This window comes from Halichoerus grypus, chromosome 6 (genome assembly GCF_964656455.1).
Source record: "Halichoerus grypus chromosome 6, mHalGry1.hap1.1, whole genome shotgun sequence".
In the NCBI taxonomy this organism is placed as follows: Eukaryota; Metazoa; Chordata; class Mammalia; order Carnivora; family Phocidae; genus Halichoerus; species Halichoerus grypus.
The window spans coordinates 169,385,031-169,404,076 of NC_135717.1; the positions used below are offsets into that span (position 1 = coordinate 169,385,031).

Consider the following 19,046-nt stretch of genomic DNA (forward strand, 5'->3'; position numbering starts at 1 on the left):
AAGCATGCTTCCTGCAGAGCAGAGAGCCCGATGAGGGGCTCGTATCTGGGACTCCGGGATCATGACCTGAGCCGAAGGCAGACGCTTAACCGACTGAGCCACCCAGGCGCCCCTGGAAAACCTTCTTGAATTACTCCAGGCCGTTAGTTACTGCCCCTCCCCTGGGAAGTTCGGGATTCTGCTTTCATCTCTCCATTACTGCACTTATAATTCTGAACTGGAATTATTTGCTTCCACATCTTTCTCCATTAGGCAAGTTAATTCGCAGGGATTAGGTACACTCACTAATATTTGATTCCATCTTAGACTCACTCACCGTACTTCTTTCTAGTCTGAAGAAGCTTGGGGCTGTCCCAAGTCAGCTGGATTGCAGGAAAGGCTGTCCCAGGCCCAGGTCAGTACTATTTCCTCCTTCTAGCTCCTAGCCTTTTGCTATGTAGGCAAGGGGGAGAGGGTAAGGAGGAGGCAGGTGCATTGCAGGGCTTCTCACTTTCCTCTCACCCACTCCCCAGCATGACTATGGCATGTTCTCTGAGAAGCAGGCTTAGGCCGACTCTGTCAAGAAGCCTCTTTTTTTTTAAGATTTTTATTTATTTATTTGACAGAGAGAGACATAGAGAGAGAGGGAACACAAGCAGAGGGATTGAGAGAAGGAGAAGCAGGCTTCCCGCCGAGCAGGGAGCCCGAGGACCCTGGGACCATGACCTGAGCCGAAGGCAGACGCTTAATGACTGAGCCACCCAGGGGCCCCTGTCAAGAAGCCTCTTGCTTTAGCTTAACATTCTTACTCATGCCGAATGGAAGAATTGGCTATCATTATGGTTCTTAAAAGAAATGTTTAAAATACACACTCTGTTCTCTTCGGAATTTTTCATCATACCCTTTTAGGTATTCTCTGAAACATGATAAGCCTTTACCGTCACTCCTTGGGGAGGGAAAAAGGATGGGGGACAAAACGAACTTCACTGACTCTCTACCCTGTGGACCTCACTGTGCTGTGTTGGGGGCAGACAAGTGGAAGAATAACAAACATTCCGCCCTTGTGTTGCACATATTCTGACACCTGGGATTTGAATGTCCCCTGTTTAAAGTTAACACGTTAAACAATTTTAATGTTTAAATAAATTAAAACGATGCTGATTTTGGAATCAGACTTTTGTTCAGTTTAAACTTCAGCCACTCAGTGACGATTTACTGAGTGCCCAACACAAGCCAGCAGTGTGCTCTTACTGGGGACAGGGTGGTGAGCTAAGCCAGACTTGATCCCTTCCTTAATGGAGCTTATGTCTACCAGGGGAGACATGCAATAATCAAATGACTATATAAATAATTGTGAATTATTTGCAGTACTGTGAGATAAGCTGGTATTAGGTATGGATCTAGTCAAGGTTTGAAGGAAGAGCAGGAGTTAATTAGATAAAGGGGGACGGGGGAAATACCATCCAAGAAGAGGGGAGCGAGTGTAGACAGGTAGGAAAAGGCTAGATCTGTGTGTCACAGTAGCCACTAACCACATGTGAAATTGAGCCCTTGGAATCTGGTTAGTGTGCCTGAAGAACTGAAATTTTAATTTTAATTAATTTAAACTTAAAAACTGAAGCAGTTGATTATATGTTGAAATGATTATATGTTAACATTGATTATATGTTGAAATGATAATATTTGGAACATATGAGTTAAATAAAAGGCTCAAATTAATATAACCTTATTTTTTTTAATCTTTAAAATATGGCTACTAGAAAATTCTAAATGACACATGTGGCCCCTGTATGTTTCCATTGGATAGTGCTGGGTTAGACCGTGCAGTTTGGTTCTAGGACATAGAATTCTCCCCTTTTCAATGCACTGAGGTGTAGTTGGAAGAAAATTGCACTTGCAGCCAGAGACCCATGGGGTCTGGCTCTCATTGGATGGATGACCTGGTGCACTCACTAGGCACCCAATAAACATCCCTTGAATGGCTCTGAGTTTCTTATTTTTTCAAATGGAACCAATAATACACAGTCAGGACTTCAGGAGATCTGGCGTTGATCCTAGAGTAGTTCCCTGCCCTTGCTCACTGTGCCACTTGAAGTGGTCCCTGGGCCTCAGTTTCTCCTGCTTGTAAAAGCCGATCAGTGTCGGGACGTGGGGAGGTGGCAGTGTGCGGAAGAGGGCAGGGAGGGTCATCGTCTGTCTGTACGTCTTACCTGAAGACACAGGCGGAATCTGACGAACTTGGGGCCGTCTCCGCCACGGGTCGTTCAGCGGACCCCGCAAAGTCCTGGATGGGACATCCGACACCTGTTGCCCCCACATGCACCAGGAAGGGGTGCCCTTTGCTTTGTGGTCGGGGAGGAGGAAGAAGAGGAGGAGGGGCGTCGGGGAGAGGCCCATTTTGCTACTGTGAGTCCTGGCGTTCTCAAGGCAACGCCAGGCGCTGTCACCACTTCCACCTTTCCCACAACAATGGAACCGTGGTGAGCCCCGGCGGCGCCCGCGAGACGCCGTTACCACGGTGACGGCCCCAGGCGGCTGGAGAGACCAGACCAATGGGTTTGTGGTTCCTCTTCCCAGTCTGTGGCACGGGGAATGTAAGTGACTCCAGGAGACATCCCCTCCGGAGTCTCTTTAATATACCGAGGGCAGTCCTCAAGCGTTTCTGGTGCCTCGCGTAGGCTCCCGTTGTGCACCCCACCACGCCGGGCACCCCCGCCTCCCGCGATGGTAGAGTCCGGGGCGGGGTTGCGCATGCGCACACAGGCGGAGGGGGGCGGAGCAGCGCCGGAGCCGTGGTCGAGGTGACGCGCACCCCTGCAGGCAGTTTCCGGCAAGTATTGGTGTGCGTTTGGACCCGGGCTTCTGGGATGCGCTAGGTCTAAGCACAGCGTCGCCCCAGGGCCGGAGGAGGGGTGGGACGCCCGGGCGTTTCCCAGGGGACCCAGGGCTTCCCAGCCGCTGGAGCGGCCCGAGGGCGCGGGATAGGGGGCGGTGGCTGGGTTCACCCCAGGCCGGTCACCGCCCTTCTCGCCTCGATTATAAACTGGGTTGGTAATTCCTCCGGGTAAATCGGCTGCGAAGAGGCTTCAAGGGCGTGCGTGTGAACGTTTGTTCTCTACCGTTAGTTGAGTCCAGCGGCCCGGGGTGGCAGCGTATCTGCGCGGCGCGTACTGGGCTAGCTCTGAACTCTTTTGAGAATCCAGTGAAAGCCAAAAACTACTCCCTCACCTTCTTGTTAGATTAAAACAGGATAATGTATTTTATGGCCCATTGCAAACTGTAAAGCACTGCGCAGTGATGAAGTGATTATTACCAGCGCAGAGGAGTAGACCTTATTTGAAGCCCAATTCCACTACCTTCCCACCGTGTGACTGGGGACAAGTTACTTAACTTTTTAAAGCCTCAGTTGTCTGATCTGTTGCCTGGGACATACTTACCTCGATCTGTTTCTCAGGGTTGTTGTGAGCATCAAATGCCACCGATTTTTATAAACACTATAACAACCTGTAAGTGGGTACTGTTGTTATCCCAGTTTATAAATAAGCCTGAGGCCCAGAGAAGATAAGTCCTGGGGTCCCAGTGGGGCTGCGCGGCAGAGCCATGATTGGAACCCAGATACTCTCCCTTCTCTTTCTTAGAGCTGAGCCCTCTCTCTCCAGGGAGTTTCACTAGAGAGACAGCTGCCTTGGGCCAAGGGGCTCAGCTGGGGCCTCAGGGTCCACACAGTGTTCCAGGATCTTAGGGTCTCAGTCAAAGTTGTTTGTGGATTATTGGGTATGACTTAAAAGGCATCTCGTCCAGACACTTCCTTTTCCTCACCTGTAATATATTGATGATAGTTCTCTGTTTAAGGGTTATGAGAATTAATGAGGTCACAAGGGAAGTGCCCCTGTTAAAACCCTGAGAAAGAAAGTAATTTGGCCAGGGTTTAGCATGCAATTGAGGGGCAGAGCCAGACCTGGTACTTGGTCTGTTGTGTCCAAGTGATAGGCTTAGGCGTAGTACTCTTAGCACAATTGCAGGCTTTGCAAGAACAACTTGGCCAAGTATTTTTCCTTCTTCAGATGTCTCCAGGTTTTTGGAAGGGGAGGGGCTGCTTTTTAGTTGTTTTTTGTTCATTTGTTTTGTTTTTTCATAATTAACATATTATCATTGTAGTAATTTATTAAATCCAAAAGTATATTTCTTTTTGTTAATTTTTTAAATGACTTTATTTATTTGAGAGAGAGAGAGCACAAGCAAGGGGTCGACAGGCAGAGGAAGAAGCAGGCAGAGGGAGAAGCAGGCTGCTGAGCAAGGAGGCCAATGTGGGGCTTGATCCCAGGTCCTGGGAGGGTCCTGGGATCATGACCAGAACGGAAGGCAACCGCTTTACCGACTGAGCCACCCAGGCATCCCAGTATATTTCTTTTTTAAAAGAACGCTCGCACGAGTAGGGGGAGGGGCAGAGGGAGAAGCAGAGTCCCTGCTGAGCAGGGAGCCCGACATGGGGCTTGATCCCAGGACCCAGAGATCATGACCAGAGCCAAAGGCAACTGCTTAACTGACTGAGCCACCCAGGCGCCCCCAGAAGTATATTTATTTAATATAATTCGATATTTAAAAAAAAAATTTTTTTTAAAGATTTTATTTATTTATTTGAGACAGAGAGAGCACGAGCAGGGGGAGGAGCAGAGGGAGAGGGAGAAGCAGGCTCCCCGCTGAGCAGAGAGCCTGATGCGGGACTCCATCCCAGGACGCTGAGATCATGACCTGAGCCGAAGGCAGACGCTTCACCGACTGAGCCACCCAGGCGCCCAGTATAATTCGATATTATTAGAGCATATGAAATTGCTACCACTTGACCACCACTTTTTACCTATAAAAAGATGATTTCACTAAAGCCACCATCCTACTCCCCTTCCCACATTTAACCACAGTGAGCAGTTTGGTGTATCTTTCCAGATTTTTTTCTATTTTTTAATGTACACACCTATATTCTTGCCTTTTTTTTTCTTTCTGTCTTCTCTTACGGCATTATAGTATACACATTGTTCTGCATCTTGCTTTCTTAATGTTTAAAGTGTGTTGGAGGTCTTTCCAGGTCAGTCCATACACAGCTGCCTCATTGTTTTTACTTGTCCTGTTGCATTCCGTTAGAATAATGTGCTACAATGTATTTGGCTATACCAACCATTGGTAGACATTTGGGATTGTTTTTTATTTTTCACTGTTACCAACAGTAGGGAACATATGTATATACATGTCCAATTCTTTCTGGAGGATAAATTTTTAGATTTGGCGGCCAAAAAGTATGCACATTTATTTTATTTTTTTTTTTTTTAAGATTTTATTTATTTATTTGACAGAGACACAGCAAGAGAGGGACACAAGCAGGGGGAGTGGGAGAGGGAGAAGCAGGCTTCCCGCTGAGCAGAGAGCCTGATGTGGGGCTCGATCCCAGGACCCTGGGATCATGACCTGAGCCGAAGGCGACGCTTAATGACTGAGCCACCCAGGCGCCCCAAGTATGCACGTTTAAAATTTTGCTAGGTTTTGCCTAACTGGGAAAATTACAGCATCTTATGTTTCCACCTAAAGAAAACTAAAGTGTCTTTTTATCCACACCCTCACGAGCATTGTATATTTTTCATCTTTTAAGTTTTGCCAATATGGTGGATGAAAATGCTTCTTTTTATGATGTACCCCACTAGTTATTAATATGAGAGTAATTTGATATATACCTTTAGCCAGCTGACCATGGCTGTGGACCCTGGGAAAATTGGCTAACTTCTCCACGCCCTAGTTTTCTCACCTCTGATATGGATAGGAAAACACCTACCTAATGGGGTTGCTGCAAGGAATAAAAGAAATCTATGAAGTGTGCTCAGCATTGGGCCCAACCCATGGTGGCTAGGCAGAAAGTGATACTAGTTTATGTTACTGTGCTCTTTTCTTTTTGGAGTTAAACAATTTCTTCCCAGATATTCTCGTTTCAGTCTTGTTCTGCCCTCTACAGACATCAGATTAATTGTCTTCTCTCTTCCACCCTTTTACTTTTCTCCAGAGAAACAATGCCAGAGCCTTCCACTGGTCTGGATGACACGGTAGCGCAGCTTCAATCTCTCTCAGCATCTTGGTCCCCACTGCTGTCCCATCCACCACCAAGCTGGAAGCATTCTGCTTTGTCCAAGTACTCATATTATGCCCAGGCTCAAATGCCATCCCCTAGGTTGTGGATCTACTGCTGTTTTTAATCATAAATACACACCTACCAATGAAACTCTCATGAGTACACCTGCTCCAAATATCTTTATTTTTATTTATTTATAAATCATACAGACATGAACTTCTGTATTATATAGTAATACCTCCAAAGAACCTTCTAGACTTTTATCATTAATCTTAGTGACATTAATTTCTACATCACTGAAAACAGCACAGTTTTTCGTCACGTTCTCATTGAGGGCGTGTCTTCGTAATTGTGATGGATTCATACAATGAGTTATCTTTTAATGATAGTTGATATAAACCTTGTTTCACATGGTCTTCAGAAGTTCTCTCTTTTTATGGCCAGCTTTTTGTCAGATGTGATTAATTCATTACTGTTTTGGGTTTTTTTAGGATTTTATTTATTTGAGAGAGACAGAGAGAGAGTGCGTGCACACGCACAAGTAGGGGGAGGGGCAGAGGGAGAAACAGACTCCCTGCTGAGCAGGGAGCCTGATGCCAGGCTTGATCCCCCGACCCTGAGATCATGACCTGAGCTGAAGGCAGATGCTTACCTGACTGGGCCACCCAGGCACTCAATTCATTACTGTTTTTATCTCATAATGTGGCGGAGGAAGATTTTATACATAGGAGTAGGAAAATCAAGAGCTCTGTGTCCTTCTGTTCATTTGTGCTTTTGTTATGGTTATTTTCAGTCTACAGTTTCTTAGAAGGAATCTTTTTAAACTACTTGTGTATTATAAATTAAAATTGGGTAATATCTGGGAAGAAATGAACCTTGACCTCTGTCTCACACCTTGTACAAAAATTAATTCCAGATGAATCATAGTCCTAAATGTGAAAGCTAAAACAATAAAATTTGCAGAAGGTTATATATATGAAAATATGACCTTGGAATGGTAAAAAAAAAAAAATATGACCTTGGAGTAGGCAAAAATTTCTTTTTTTTTTTTTTTTTTTTTTTAAAGATTTTATTTATCCAGGGCACCTGGGTGGCTCAGTCGTTAAGCATCTGCCTTCGGCTCAGGTCATGATCCCAGGGTCCTGGGATCGAGTCCCACATCGGGCTCCCTGCTCGGCAGGAAGCCTGCTTCTCCCTCTCCCACTCCCCCTGCTTGTGTTTCTGCTCTCGCTATCTCTCTCTCTGTCAAATAAATAAATAAAATCTAAAAAACTAAATAAATAAATAAAGATTTTATTTATCCATTTGACAGAGAGAGAGAGAGAATGAGCACAAGCAGGGGGAGTGGCAGGCAGAGGCAGAGGGAGAAGCAGGCTCCCCACAGAGAAGGGGGAGCCCGATGTGGGACTCGATCCCAGGACTCCAGGATCATGACCTGAGCCGAAGGCAGTCGCTTAACCAACAGAGCCACCCAGGCGCCCTAGGCAATAATTTCTTAAGTAGGATACAAAACACTAATCATTAAATAAAATTGATAGAGGGGTGCCTGGGTGGCTCAGTCGTTAAGCGTCTGCCTTTTGCTCAGGTCATGATCCCGGGGTCCTGGGATCCAGCCCCTCATCGGGCTCCCGCTCAGCGGAAAGCCTGCTTCTCCCTCTCCCACTCCCCCTGCTTGCGTTCCCTCTCTCGCTATGTCTCTCCCTGTCAAATAAATAAATAAAATCTTTAAAAAATATAAATAAATAAATAAATAAATAAATTGATAGATTCCATTAAAGTTAAGAACTTCTTTAATCAAAAAGAAGCCAATAAGAAAGCAGGAAGACAAGTCCCAGATTGGGAGAAGATATTTTCAGTATTCTCTCTCTACAATAAAGGACTTAAAGTCAGCATATATAGAGAGCCATTACAAATCAATAAGAAAATGGTAGAAAGCCCAGTAGAAAAGTGGCAAAAGACTTGAACAAGCATGTCACAAAAGAGGGTATCTAAATGTCCGATGAGTATATGAAAAGGTGCTCCATTTAAATACTTATTGGGGAAAAGCAATTTAAGCACTCAATGCAGTACAACTACATAACTACCAGAATAGATAAATGAAAAAGATAGGAAATGCCTAAAGTTCAAAAGTTCATACACTGTTAGTAGGACATATAAATTGGCTCAACCACTTTGGAAAACCATTTAGCAGTATCTACTACAGCGAATATATGAATACTCGACAACTCCACAATTCCACCCCCGGGTATAGAATCAGAGAAGTATACTTACTTGTACAGAAGTACATGTCCACGTATGTTCTTAGCATTACTGTTTCTAATTGACAAAAACAAAACAATCCAAATGTCCACTTACTCAGAATATTTTACTGCAATGTGAATGAACAAACTCTAACTACACAGAACACAGACAAGTCTCACAAACATGATATCGAGTGAAAAAAACCAAACACAGAAGAAGACATAGTGCATGAATCCCTGGATATAAAGCTGCTGGGCGAGGTAGGCAGGGTGATGAAATGTTCTGTGTCCTGATCTGGAGGGTGGCTACACAGGAGTCGGGGCGGTGTGTGTGTGTAGTAAAAATTCATGAAGCCATACATTTACAATCTGTATACTTTTCTGTGTTACACATAAATATACAAAAATATTTACCCCACCTCCCCACCCCCAAAAGGGGCAGTGTCAGTAAATCCACTTCACTGGGCCTGTGTGAATTGCAGTAGGTTGCAATGTGCTGAAAGCAAATGTGCGGTGTTGTCAGCCCTGCCATGTGGTGGGCCTCCTCCTTCCACTGGACACCTCACCTGCCACACAGGACAGGTGGCCTTCTGACATAGGACTGAGTGAGGGACGCCATTCTCATGGAGCCTGTGGGGCGCCTGGATGGCTCAGTCGTTAAGCGTCTGCCTTTAGCTCAGGTCATGGTCCCAGGGTCCTGGGATCGAGCCCCACATCGGGCTCCCTGCTCAGCGGGAAGCCTGTTTCTCCCTCTCCCACTCCCCCTGCTTGTGTTCCCTCTCTTACTGTGTCTCTCTCTGTCAAATAAATAAATAAAATCTTTAAAAAAATAAAAATAAAAAGTGGAGTCTGTGCAGGGGCTCTTGCCCTACATGTGATTCTCACGAGCGTCCAGGAACGAGCAAGATTGCATTCCTTGTGCTAGACTGTAAATCTGGTGATGTCACCTCATGACAAAACTTGAAACAGGCAAGTTAGGCATTTGCCCGTGGTGACTAAACTGTAGAGCCCCACAGTCCTGCACTGAAATTCTAGTGACCACTTAGGGCCTTAGTCTTTCTAAACCTCATCTGTTCAATGGGGATAACAAGGGGAGTAAACAAAGCGTGGTTGTGAGAATTGAGGTGTTTCATGCAAGGGGTTCATTGAGCATTCTCCCTAGTGAGCTCTCAACACATGTGCACCATCACCAGGATTGTTAAGAGCCACGTGGTAAGATGTATGTTTTCATGATTTGAGGACGGTGGCGTAAGGTCATTGACCCATCTGTTTGTATCTGTGACTTTTTCTGACGGTAGGAGAAGGGAGCATCGACCTTTCCTTCATCAGGTCCAAGATGCCTCTCTTTGGGAATACGTTCAGTCCCAAGAAGACGCCCCCTCGGAAGTCCGCTTCTCTCTCCAACCTGCATAATGTGAGTATCACTGCTGGGGCCCATCCCAGTGTGCAGGGACTGGAGCATCAAGCCTGGTCTCTGATGGAAAGTGTGGTTCTCCAGAGGCATCCTTGTAAGGAGGACATCCTTCTAATTCATATTATTGCTATTGCTAAAGACATTTTTAACTCCTGGGGCACCTGGCTGGCTCAGTCGGAAAAGCATGCAACTCTTGATCTTGCGGTCATGAGTTTGAGCCCCATGTTGGGTATAGAGATTACGTAAATAAGTAAACTTAAAAAAAAATTTTTTTTTTTTTTTTAAATTTTATTTATTTATTTGACAGAGAGAGACACAGCGAGAGAGGGAACACAAGCAGGGGGAGTGGGAGAGGGAGAAGCAGGCTTCCCGAGGAGCAGGGAGCCCAACATGGGGCTCGATCTCAGGACCCTGGGATCATGACCTGAGCTGAAGGTAGACGCTTAACGACTGAGCCACCCAGGCGCCCCCCCCGAAAAAAAATTTTTTTTTAAAAGATTTTATTTATTTATTTGAGAGAGCGAGAGAGAGAGAGAGTACACGAGCAGGGGCAGAGGGACAGGGAGAAACAGACTGCCCTGCTGAGCAGGGAGCCCGATGTGGGACTTGATCCCAGGACCCTGGGATCATGACCTGAGCTGAAGGCAGACGCTTAACCGACTGAGCCACCCAGGCACCCCCCACAAAAAACCATTTTAAACTCCTGTTTGGAAGTCATCATCAGAGCATGTTCAAGAACCTAGTAAGACGGTCAATCGCAGGATGATTTTTGGCTCCAAATGGTATTATCCAGCTAGCTTTCACTTTATTCCCAAGACCTGGCCAGGAATTGATTTTAATTGTGTCTGAGAATCAAATTCCTTCTCAAAGGATGATGTTTTGCCACCATTAATGGCATTCAAGGGTGTGTTGAAGCTCCAGATGCAGCTCCTAGAGCGCAGGGCTGGTTGTGCTCATCCCGGAATGCCCAGTCCTAGTCCCGGTGCCCCGTGGCTGCTGAGTGAGTTGTAGAAACTCAAAACCACATTACAGACCAGCTACAACTATGGATCGGGAGTTAGCATTTCACGCTTTTTCTATGACCTGTGGAGCTCCATGGTAAGCAACGGATAACGGAGGGGCTTATTACCTCTAAAAAGGATTTTCTACTTTATTAAAAATTTGTAGTAAGATTTCTTAAACTGGGGGCGCCTGGGTGGCTCAGTCGTTAAGCGTCTGCCTTCGGCTCAGGTCATGATCCCGGGGTCCTGGGATCGAGCCCCGCATCGGGCTCCCTGCTCAGCGGGAAGCCTGCTTCTCCCTCTCCCACTCCCCCTGCTTGTGTTCCCTCTCTCGCTGTGTCTCTCTCTGTCAAAAAAATAAAATCTTAAAAAAAAAAAAAAGATTTCTTAAACTGTGAAGTGCCCAGCAGATGTCAAATAATTCAAATTTCAGCATATATAGTTTTTCTGGAAAACATGTATCGTATAATAAAGTGGGAGGTTTCTTCTTATAGTGTAAAAGTTTTTGTTGTACCTTATTTGATTTTCTGACTTTGAACAAAAGTGAGAAAATGTGCTCGGTGATGATTAGAGGAAAGAATGAGTTGCCGGGGTCACACGATTAGTGGGACTGTCTTGTCCACAGCTGGATCGGTCAACCCGGGAGGTGGAGCTGGGCCTCGACTACGGAACCCCCACCATGAACCTGGCGGGACAAAGCCTGAAGTTTGAAAACGGCCAGTGGATAGCAGGTGGGCTGATCTCCTGCCGTGGTGTCCACGGAGAGTGTGGAAGCAAAAGCCCCTGTGTAACTGCCCGTTCTGTCCTTCCCCCAGAGGCGGGGATTAATGGCGGTGTGGACAGGAGGGAGGCCCAGCGCCTCCGCAGGCGGAACCAGCAGTTGGAGGAAGAGAACAATCTCTTGCGCCTAAAGGTGGACATCCTGCTGGACATGGTGAGGAGGGCGATGGGAAGGGACGCCTAGGCTTTTTTTTTTTTTTTTAAGATTTTATTTATTTATTTGACAGAGAGACAGCAAGAGAGGGAACACAAGCAGGGGGAGCCAGAGAGGGAGAAGCAGGCCTCCCGCTGAGCAGGGAGCCCAATGCGGGGCTCGATCCCAGGACCCTGGGATCATGACCTGAGCCGAAGGCAGACGCTTAACCGACTGAGCTACCCAGGCGTCCCTGCCTGGGCTTTTCTTGTGGGGAGGCTCCATCGCGAGTCATTCCATCCAAGCCCGGGTACGGTGCTTTGAATCTAAAGATCCAGATCAGACAGCGCCCCTGCTCTCAAGGGCTCACAGTCTAGCAGGGAGGTGGGCAGTAGGCACACACAGCGACAGGGCCTCATGGTGAGGGCAACGGTTGGAGTCTGCATTGGGCCGGGTGTCAGCACAGGAGGGAGAACAAGTCATTCTGTCGAGTCAGGAGGGTGTCGGAGGAAGGGATACTTGAGCTGAATGTGGAAGGATAAAGGGAGGAATGGAGGATGGGATGAAGGCATTCCAGGAAGAAGGACCGTCTGCCCATGGCTTGGAGGTGTCCCTTATCACGCGGGCTCAGACTTGCCGAGGAGCACGCTCTGTGCTGCTCTCGGTTCCTTGTGGCTGCGAAAGACCCAGCGGGCGGCTGGGCCTGGGGCTGCAGGTGAGAGGAGACTGGGACGCAGGAGAGCCCTTGCTGTCACGCGTTCGGGAGCCAACCCGCCTGGTTCCTTGTGCAGCGCCGCCATTGGTTTTGTGACTTCAGCCAATTATTTCAAGGTGCCATGTGTCGAAACTTAGTGTCTTCATCAGTGAAATAGGCACCAAAAGAGGATCTGCCTCATACTGAGTTAATAGTCCAAGTAAAGCACTTGGAATAGGGAATTGCTCAGAAGTGTAGCTTTTTCCCCCCGCAGTCAGCTGACCTCTACTTTGGAGAGTAAAGTTTCTGTCCCTGTCCTGAGTATCTTCCACTTTCTACTCTAAAGTCCATTGAAAGATCCTAATGAGGAAAGTGGCATTCTTTTTCAAGGATTTTTTCCCCTAATCACCATTATGTGAGCTACGGCTCAGAAACAATTCAGACCCTAATTCTTTAGCCTTAGGATGGCCCATTGTCTGCCTTTTTCATCCTGAGGCCTGCTGTCTTTAAGTCAGCGAATGCCAAGCAATCCTAGGTGACCAGAATGTTGCGAGGGTGGATTGTGGCTGTTCTTTGTGTACTGGAGGCCCTGGGAGTTCCCCAAGGGGTTCCCTCGGTGGAGGGCATCAGTGGTGTGAGAGAGAGGCCGGGGGGTCTTTCCCCAGTGCACGGAGCTGCCCTTGCGAACATGACACAGCCCAGAAGGGTCCTGCTTTTTTTCTTTCTTTTTTTTAAAGATTTTATTTATTTATTTGACAGAGAGAGACACAGCGAGAGAGGGAACACAAGCAGTGGGAGTGGGAGAGGGAGAGCAGGCCTCCTGCCGAGGAGGGAGCCCGATGCGGGGCTCGATCCCAGTACCCTGGGATCATGACCTGAGCCGAAGGCAGACGCTTAACGACTGAGCCACCAGGCGCCCAGGGTCCTGCTTTCTAACAGTCTCTTGCCTTCATTTCAGCTGTCTGAGACCACCGCTGAGTCCCACTTAATGGAGAAGGAATTGGAGGAGCTGAAGAGCGTCAGCCGCAGGAGGAAATGAGCCCCTGAAGATACTCGTTAGGAGAAAAGGACATTCGTTAGGAGAAGTCCACCGACCAGAGGAGTGGGATGTGGCTGAGGGTTTTTTGTAGCCTAACTAGGGGATTAGGTACTGGGAGAGAGGGTCATATAATGGGGCGAAAGGCCCCCCTCAGGTTGGCAGCAGGAAGGTACACCATTGCTGGCAGAAACCAGGACCCCGGGCCAGGGCAGTGAGCAGGAACGAGCCCTGGGGGGCTGCCAGTGGTCACTTCATGTACGAATGTGCCTTCCCAGGTTCCGCCTCGCTGGACTGATGCCGCTGGCCGAAGCAGCTGGACTTCATTGCCTCACCGCTCACGCTGGTGTTTGGGGTGTGGCACGAGCACTTCTAAACAGCTCTGTGTTGGGGTCCTCCGATGAACAGCCCTCCTGGTTCTCTGCCCGCCCCCCCCCCCCCCGGGCTACTCCCTCTGTCCTTTAAAGAATACTTGTTCGCCGAATCCACCCCCCTCTTCTGGCTTCAGCTTCTCAGTGGCGAGCCCCAGCCTTCCACGGCAACACTCTATTTTTGTGCTACTTTTCTGTTTAGTTTCTCAAAATTAAATGATGGTACATAATCTGTCTGTGGCCAAAGTGACTGAGAAATGAAAGTAGCAGTTCTTGAAGAAGTCAGTGGACCCTGGAGTCTAAGCTTCTGTTTGGCTGTCCAGAGACAGAGTTTTTAAGTTGTGGGGAAACGTCACCCCTGCAGGAGAAGCATTCCAGCTTCCTGGGCATCCGCCGAGGCTGACTGGAAACAGAACAGTCTCTCTGCCCAGATTCCTCTGCTGTCCTTCAGAGATTTGGGACTAGCCTGGACCTGACAGGGACCGAGTCGTCGGGCAGTCTTGTCGAGCGGTCGGGGTGGGGGGCTGCATTCCTAGAGAGGGAATTTGCGCCTAAGCCTGTGTGAGCCGAGCTGCTGTGGCTGGAGGAGGGAGTCAGTAAGAGGGAACCCAGCTCCCAAAGTTAAGGGGGAGGGCACTGAGATGGGGACAGAGCCCAGAGCTTTAGCCTGGTGATGGCTACGATGGTCAGCAGTTTCTGAAAGCCTGTGACTTGCGTGGAACAGACCTCAGCACCTTGCCCTCCTACTCTTGTCTCCCGCAGCTTAGCCCTGTGAATGGGGGACTGGCAGCAGGTGTCCTCAGAGGTAAGGAACCAGGTTCCAGGAAGTTCAGAAGCACGTCCAGGATCATACAGAAGTGTGAGAGTCTGCTGACTCCCAGCTCCTGGTGAAAGGGAGGAGCTGGTAGGGGACGGCCTCCAATGGACCAGCTCTAGGGGAGATGGATAGAGGCTCCACCCCATAAGCTCACCTTCTGATATAGGAGAGAATAACTCAGAAGAAATCGGAGGATACAAATGTAAACAGGATGTAAATGCTCCAGCTAATGGCAGCAGTTGAGAGTTGGCTTATTCCTGGCCCCACATCAGGAGCAACCATTTACTGAGTGCCTTCGATGCCAGACACCTATTGTTGAATCTCATAGAATTCAGGTTTGTTATCGTCGCCTGCTTTTAGATGAAACGAGCTCCCTCAAGGTGACACAGCTGGGAGGGGTGGAGCCTGGACCTAAACCCTGGGAATCATGAGGGGCAGGTTTGGTTGTCACAGTGATGTGGGTCCCCGCATCACCCTGCCACCAGAGAGCCCTGGAGCCATTACGTGGGACAGTTCTGCAGTAAAGAAGGACTTCTACTTTGAGTGATAAGGGAAATAAGCTGTCGGTGAGTTTGAGCAGAGGAGTGCTATGATCAATTTTTTTTAAAGATTTATTTATTTTAGAGCGTGTACAGCAGGGAGGGGCAGAGGGAGAGGGGAGAGAACCTCCAGCAGACTCCCAATGCGGGACTCGATCTCATGACCCTGAGATCATTACTTGAGCTGAAATCAAGAATCAGAGGCTCAGGGCGCCTGGGTGGCTCAGTTGTTAAGTGTCTGCCTTTGGCTCGGGTCATGATCCCAGGGTCCTGGGATCGAGCCCCGCACCGGGCTCCCTGCTCGGCGGGAAGCCTGCTTCTCCCTCTCCCTCTCCCCCTGCTTGTGTTCCCTCTCTCGCTGTGTCTCTCTGTCAAATAAAAAAAAAAAAAAAAAAAAAAAAAAAGAATCAGAGGCTCAAGTGACAACCATCCAGGTGCCCCGATCAATTTGTGTTTGCTGATGGATATGAGGAAAAGAGGAAGGTGGCTACATCTCACCACCACTACCTTTGTGTTTTTACTGGGGAGATGCTATCTACTTTCAAGTTTTGTTTTTTTTTTTTTAATTTTATTTATTTGACAGAGACAGAGCAAGAGAGGGAACACAAGCAGGGGAGTGGGGGAGGGAGAAGCAGGCTTCCCACGGAGCAGGGAGCCCGATGTGGGGCTCGATCCCAGGACCCTGGGATCATGATCTGAGCCGAAGGCAGATGCTTAACAACTGAGCCACCGAGGCACCCCTACTTTCAAGTTCTTACCTTTCTAGTCAGATACATCCTTCAGGTTCTGGTTAAAATTCTTCCTCCTTCAAAGACTTTATGAGCCAAATCTGCTACAGATGGGCCACCCAAGTAAATAGTGCTATCTAATTGACGCTATCTCTTGTGCTACTACAACAATTTTGGGAATTTCTGCACTGCGGGTCAAGTTACGGGGCACTGTTATGGGGGAGCTGCACGGAAGCTCTGGGGGCATCAGGGAGGGAGTCCTACAGGCCTCGCAAGGGGATCCGCCTGCACAATTGTGCAGATATAGGCTAATGTGTGTTTTTATGGGAGGGGCTTACAGCTTTTCTAAGATTCTCAAAGGGATCTGTGCCTGCCCACTGAGCCACATCAAGAACCGCTGTATCACCAATTTCAAATTCTGACAGGACAGAAACAGGAAAGGTGAAATCATGGACTCGCGGGATGGGTAGGAGAAGAGCCAGAGGCTGGGGTTCCAGAACACCCCATCTCCATCCAAATGGCAAAGTTAGCTGTGCACCTGCCTGGGCATCCACACTCACTTGTTAGCACCTTTATTTGTCTCCTTACCCTTCCACAGTGCCCCCTGGCCGGGCATCATTCTTGCCTTGCGTCTTCTCTGCTGCCTCTCGGCATTTCTCCTTGCCTTTGTCTTAGTACATTGGCACTGTTCACTTGACCTTTTCCCAAAAGACCAATAAACCTCCAAATATCTAACTCCTACCAAATAACACACCCCTCGGGGAAATGAGACTGGATTAGTGTTTGTCTCAGTGTGGCCCCTGGGAGCTTATTAAAATGCAGATTTCTGGGCCCACCCTAAACCGAAGAGAATGACTACCGCGGAAGGACCGCGACTCTGTACCTGGATCAGATTTCCCAGGTGTTTCTTACTTGGCAGAAAGCCGAAGTCCGCCGGCCAGAAGGCGTCGTTCTTCCGCAGCACTTCAGCCTCCGGCTCCCGGAAGAGGACCTCTGTCCGCCAGAGGTGCTGCACTTGCCTCCTCTCTTCCGCTTCCGGTGTCTCCCTGCAGCCATGGCCGCCGCCGCCGCCGCTGGCGGTCCTGGGGCGCCTCTGTCTCCGGACGAATTGCTTCCGAAAGGCGATTCCGAGAAGACTGAGGAGGAGCTGGAGGAGGAAGACGACGAGGAGGTACTGGGGCCCTGCGGTGTGGGGCGGGGTGCGAAGTTACGGGCGGGGAGCGACCGGCTCGGGGGTGTGAGCTCCGCGTGCTGCGGGATTCGGACGAAGGCGCGTCGCGGAGCCCGGAGAGGTCGGGGGGAGGTGTCTCCTCCGGGAGGCGGGGTTAGGGCCCCCACTGGGCCGCGGCCGGGTGCCCTAGCCCCAGGGGGTGGTTGCCGTTGCTTCGGTCAAGACCCGCGCCGCCTCCACCACAGCTAGATGAGACCCTGTCGGAGAGACTGTGGGGTCTGACGGAGATGTTCCCAGAGAGGGTCCGGTCCGCGGCTGGAGCGACTTTTGATCTCTCCCTCTTTGTGGCTCAGAAAATGTACAGGTAAGGGACGAGGGCGAAGACATTGGGGCGTGCCTGGGGTGACTGAAGTGCCGCGAATGAGCATGGGATTTGGAAGTAGCAGACGGGGGTTGGAGACCAGCCCGCCACCTAGACCACTGAGTGACCTTGGGCTGGTGGGTACCTTAACCTTTCTTGGTCTCCATTTCCTTTCCCTAAAGTGGCAGTTCTTACGGGTCGGGTTGTTGGGAGGATCGTTTCACATTATGTGAGGTAATCAATGTGCTGTATAAGTAGCTTTGTAAGAACTCAGGAGAATGTTGGAACTGCTGGCACGAGATAAACGGCCGGCAGAACTGCTCGTCCTGTTTCTGGTGGGAGTATGGTGCAAGGGTTGGGTAGAAACACGCCTGTCAAAAACACGGGCGCGTGAGAGGTTTGGTTACTGGTTCCTTGGTGAAGCGGGCCCGTTTTTGTGTCTCGCTTTCATGCTCACACTCCCTCTGCAGGTTTTCCAGGGCAGCCTTGTGGATTGGGACCACTTCCTTCATGATCCTGGTTCTTCCTGTTGTCTTTGAGACCGAGAAGTTGCAAATGGAGCAGCAACAGCAACTGCAGCAGCGGCAGGTGAGCCCAGCCCCTGGGCCTGTTGCCAGTGGTGGAGAGGCAGGTTGTTGATTTCCCAGCACCTGCAGAGACCAGCAGTTACTTGTGGGTAGAGATTGGGCTCCAGCCCATGCTTTTTTAGGTACCTGACTGTGCTCAGCAGTTTGTGTAGACCTTGTCGGCCCAGTCAGTTAAGTGGAAATGTGATCCCTAGGCTTGTGTGATGCCTTATACCCCTCCTTTTCTTTTCCAGATACTTCTAGGGCCTAACACAGGGCTCTCAGGAGGAATGCCAGGGGCTCTACCTTCACTTCCTGGAAAGATCTAGATTGCTACTGCTATATGACTTGTCTCGGTGGGACAAGTTTGAAAATTCAATAGTGTTTGAACTGCTGATTATTTGGATTTTTTTTTTTTTTTAAACTTTGGCACATTGATCTATCTAAACCTGGTGGGGAGAATTCTCCCCAGTGTCTCACGGAGACTCCCAACTTGCAACCGTGCCCTCCACGCTGTCCCATTTCTTCTCTTCTCACTCTGATACGAGTTCAGGAATGCAGACGGTTACTCCAGCTCTGGCCATCCCACCCCTTTCACTAAGTCACTCATGACCGGAAGATCTCACTATCCCATTGTGGCATAGGAACTGATGCCACTGGGAAGGATGTACCCCTGACCATTTTCGTTTTTAAGCATGGAGATGTTGGGAAGGGACATGCACACGATATGAAATACACAATGCATTACAGCCGTAGTGTAACACAGCCACTGTGAATTCCTATGTTGGAAAGGAGGGAGGGCCGGGCAGCAGTTTCAACCATAGGATGGACAGAGTAGGAGCTCATTTCCTCTGCCCATTTTGGCTATGAGAGACCTGTGTGTCTGTCTAAAAAAAAAGAAAAGTAAGTGCTCACTTTTTGTATTTAAATATTAAAAACGATTCCAATGGAAAGTGTCATCTATGTACTTGTGATACACATCTCGAAATCACTAGACTGCCCCTCACATTTCCTCTCAGCTCAGCTAGCCACCGCCATTTAACACTGTTTGACCCCTCAGGTCCAAGTTAGTTAAACTTCCAAAGTGAAAAAGATGTTTATTTC

The 19,046-nt window shown here is 48.7% G+C and overlaps 3 protein-coding genes across 4 annotated transcripts in view; 2 read left to right on the forward strand and 1 right to left on the reverse strand.

Moving 5' to 3' along the window:
* Positions 1–2,687, reverse strand: part of FAM227A (family with sequence similarity 227 member A) — a 73,145-nt gene extending 70,458 nt beyond the window's left edge. The window contains exon 1 of the mRNA XM_078076635.1: positions 2,190–2,687. The gene's annotated coding sequence lies outside the window, so the exon portion shown is untranslated. The remainder of the gene's footprint in view (positions 1–2,189) is intronic.
* Positions 2,688–2,747: 60 nt separating this feature from the next.
* CBY1 (chibby 1, beta catenin antagonist) lies at positions 2,748–13,990 on the forward strand. Of its 2 annotated transcripts, none has more exons than XM_078076641.1 (5): positions 2,748–2,809; positions 9,630–9,745; positions 11,372–11,477; positions 11,562–11,680; positions 13,312–13,990. In XM_078076641.1, exons 2-5 carry the CDS (start codon positions 9,668–9,670, stop codon positions 13,390–13,392), a joined length of 384 nt encoding a protein of 127 aa, XP_077932767.1. In that variant the 5' UTR covers positions 2,748–2,809; positions 9,630–9,667; the 3' UTR covers positions 13,393–13,990. The 2 variants fall into 2 exon arrangements, with proteins under 2 accessions (XP_077932767.1, XP_077932768.1); XM_078076642.1 differs by having other exon boundaries at positions 2,749–2,819.
* Positions 13,991–16,849: 2,859 nt separating this feature from the next.
* TOMM22 (translocase of outer mitochondrial membrane 22) lies at positions 16,850–18,895 on the forward strand. The gene is made up of 4 exons (XM_036102262.2): positions 16,850–17,015; positions 17,261–17,379; positions 17,847–17,964; positions 18,197–18,895. The coding sequence occupies exons 1-4, from the start codon at positions 16,899–16,901 to the stop codon at positions 18,269–18,271; spliced, it is 429 nt and encodes a 142-aa protein (XP_035958155.1). The 5' UTR covers positions 16,850–16,898; the 3' UTR covers positions 18,272–18,895.
* The last annotated feature ends 151 nt before the right edge of the window (positions 18,896–19,046 follow it).

What these genes read in the sequence shown, in the direction of transcription:
- CBY1 (XM_078076641.1), top strand. Translation starts at nt 9,668, where the DNA reads ATGCCTCTCTTTGGGAATACGTTCAGTCCCAAGAAGACGCCCCCTCGG. An exon ending in AAACGGCCAGTGGATAGCAG is followed by an intron (nt 11,478 to 11,561) that starts GTGGGCTGATCT and finishes TCCTTCCCCCAG; the next exon opens with AGGCGGGGATTAATGGCGGT. An exon ending in TGGACATCCTGCTGGACATG is followed by an intron (nt 11,681 to 13,311) that starts GTGAGGAGGGCG and finishes CCTTCATTTCAG; the next exon opens with CTGTCTGAGACCACCGCTGA.
- TOMM22 (XM_036102262.2), top strand. Translation starts at nt 16,899, where the DNA reads ATGGCCGCCGCCGCCGCCGCTGGCGGTCCTGGGGCGCCTCTGTCTCCG. An exon ending in AGGAGGAAGACGACGAGGAG is followed by an intron (nt 17,016 to 17,260) that starts GTACTGGGGCCC and finishes CCTCCACCACAG; the next exon opens with CTAGATGAGACCCTGTCGGA. An exon ending in AGCAACTGCAGCAGCGGCAG is followed by an intron (nt 17,965 to 18,196) that starts GTGAGCCCAGCC and finishes TTTCTTTTCCAG; the next exon opens with ATACTTCTAGGGCCTAACAC.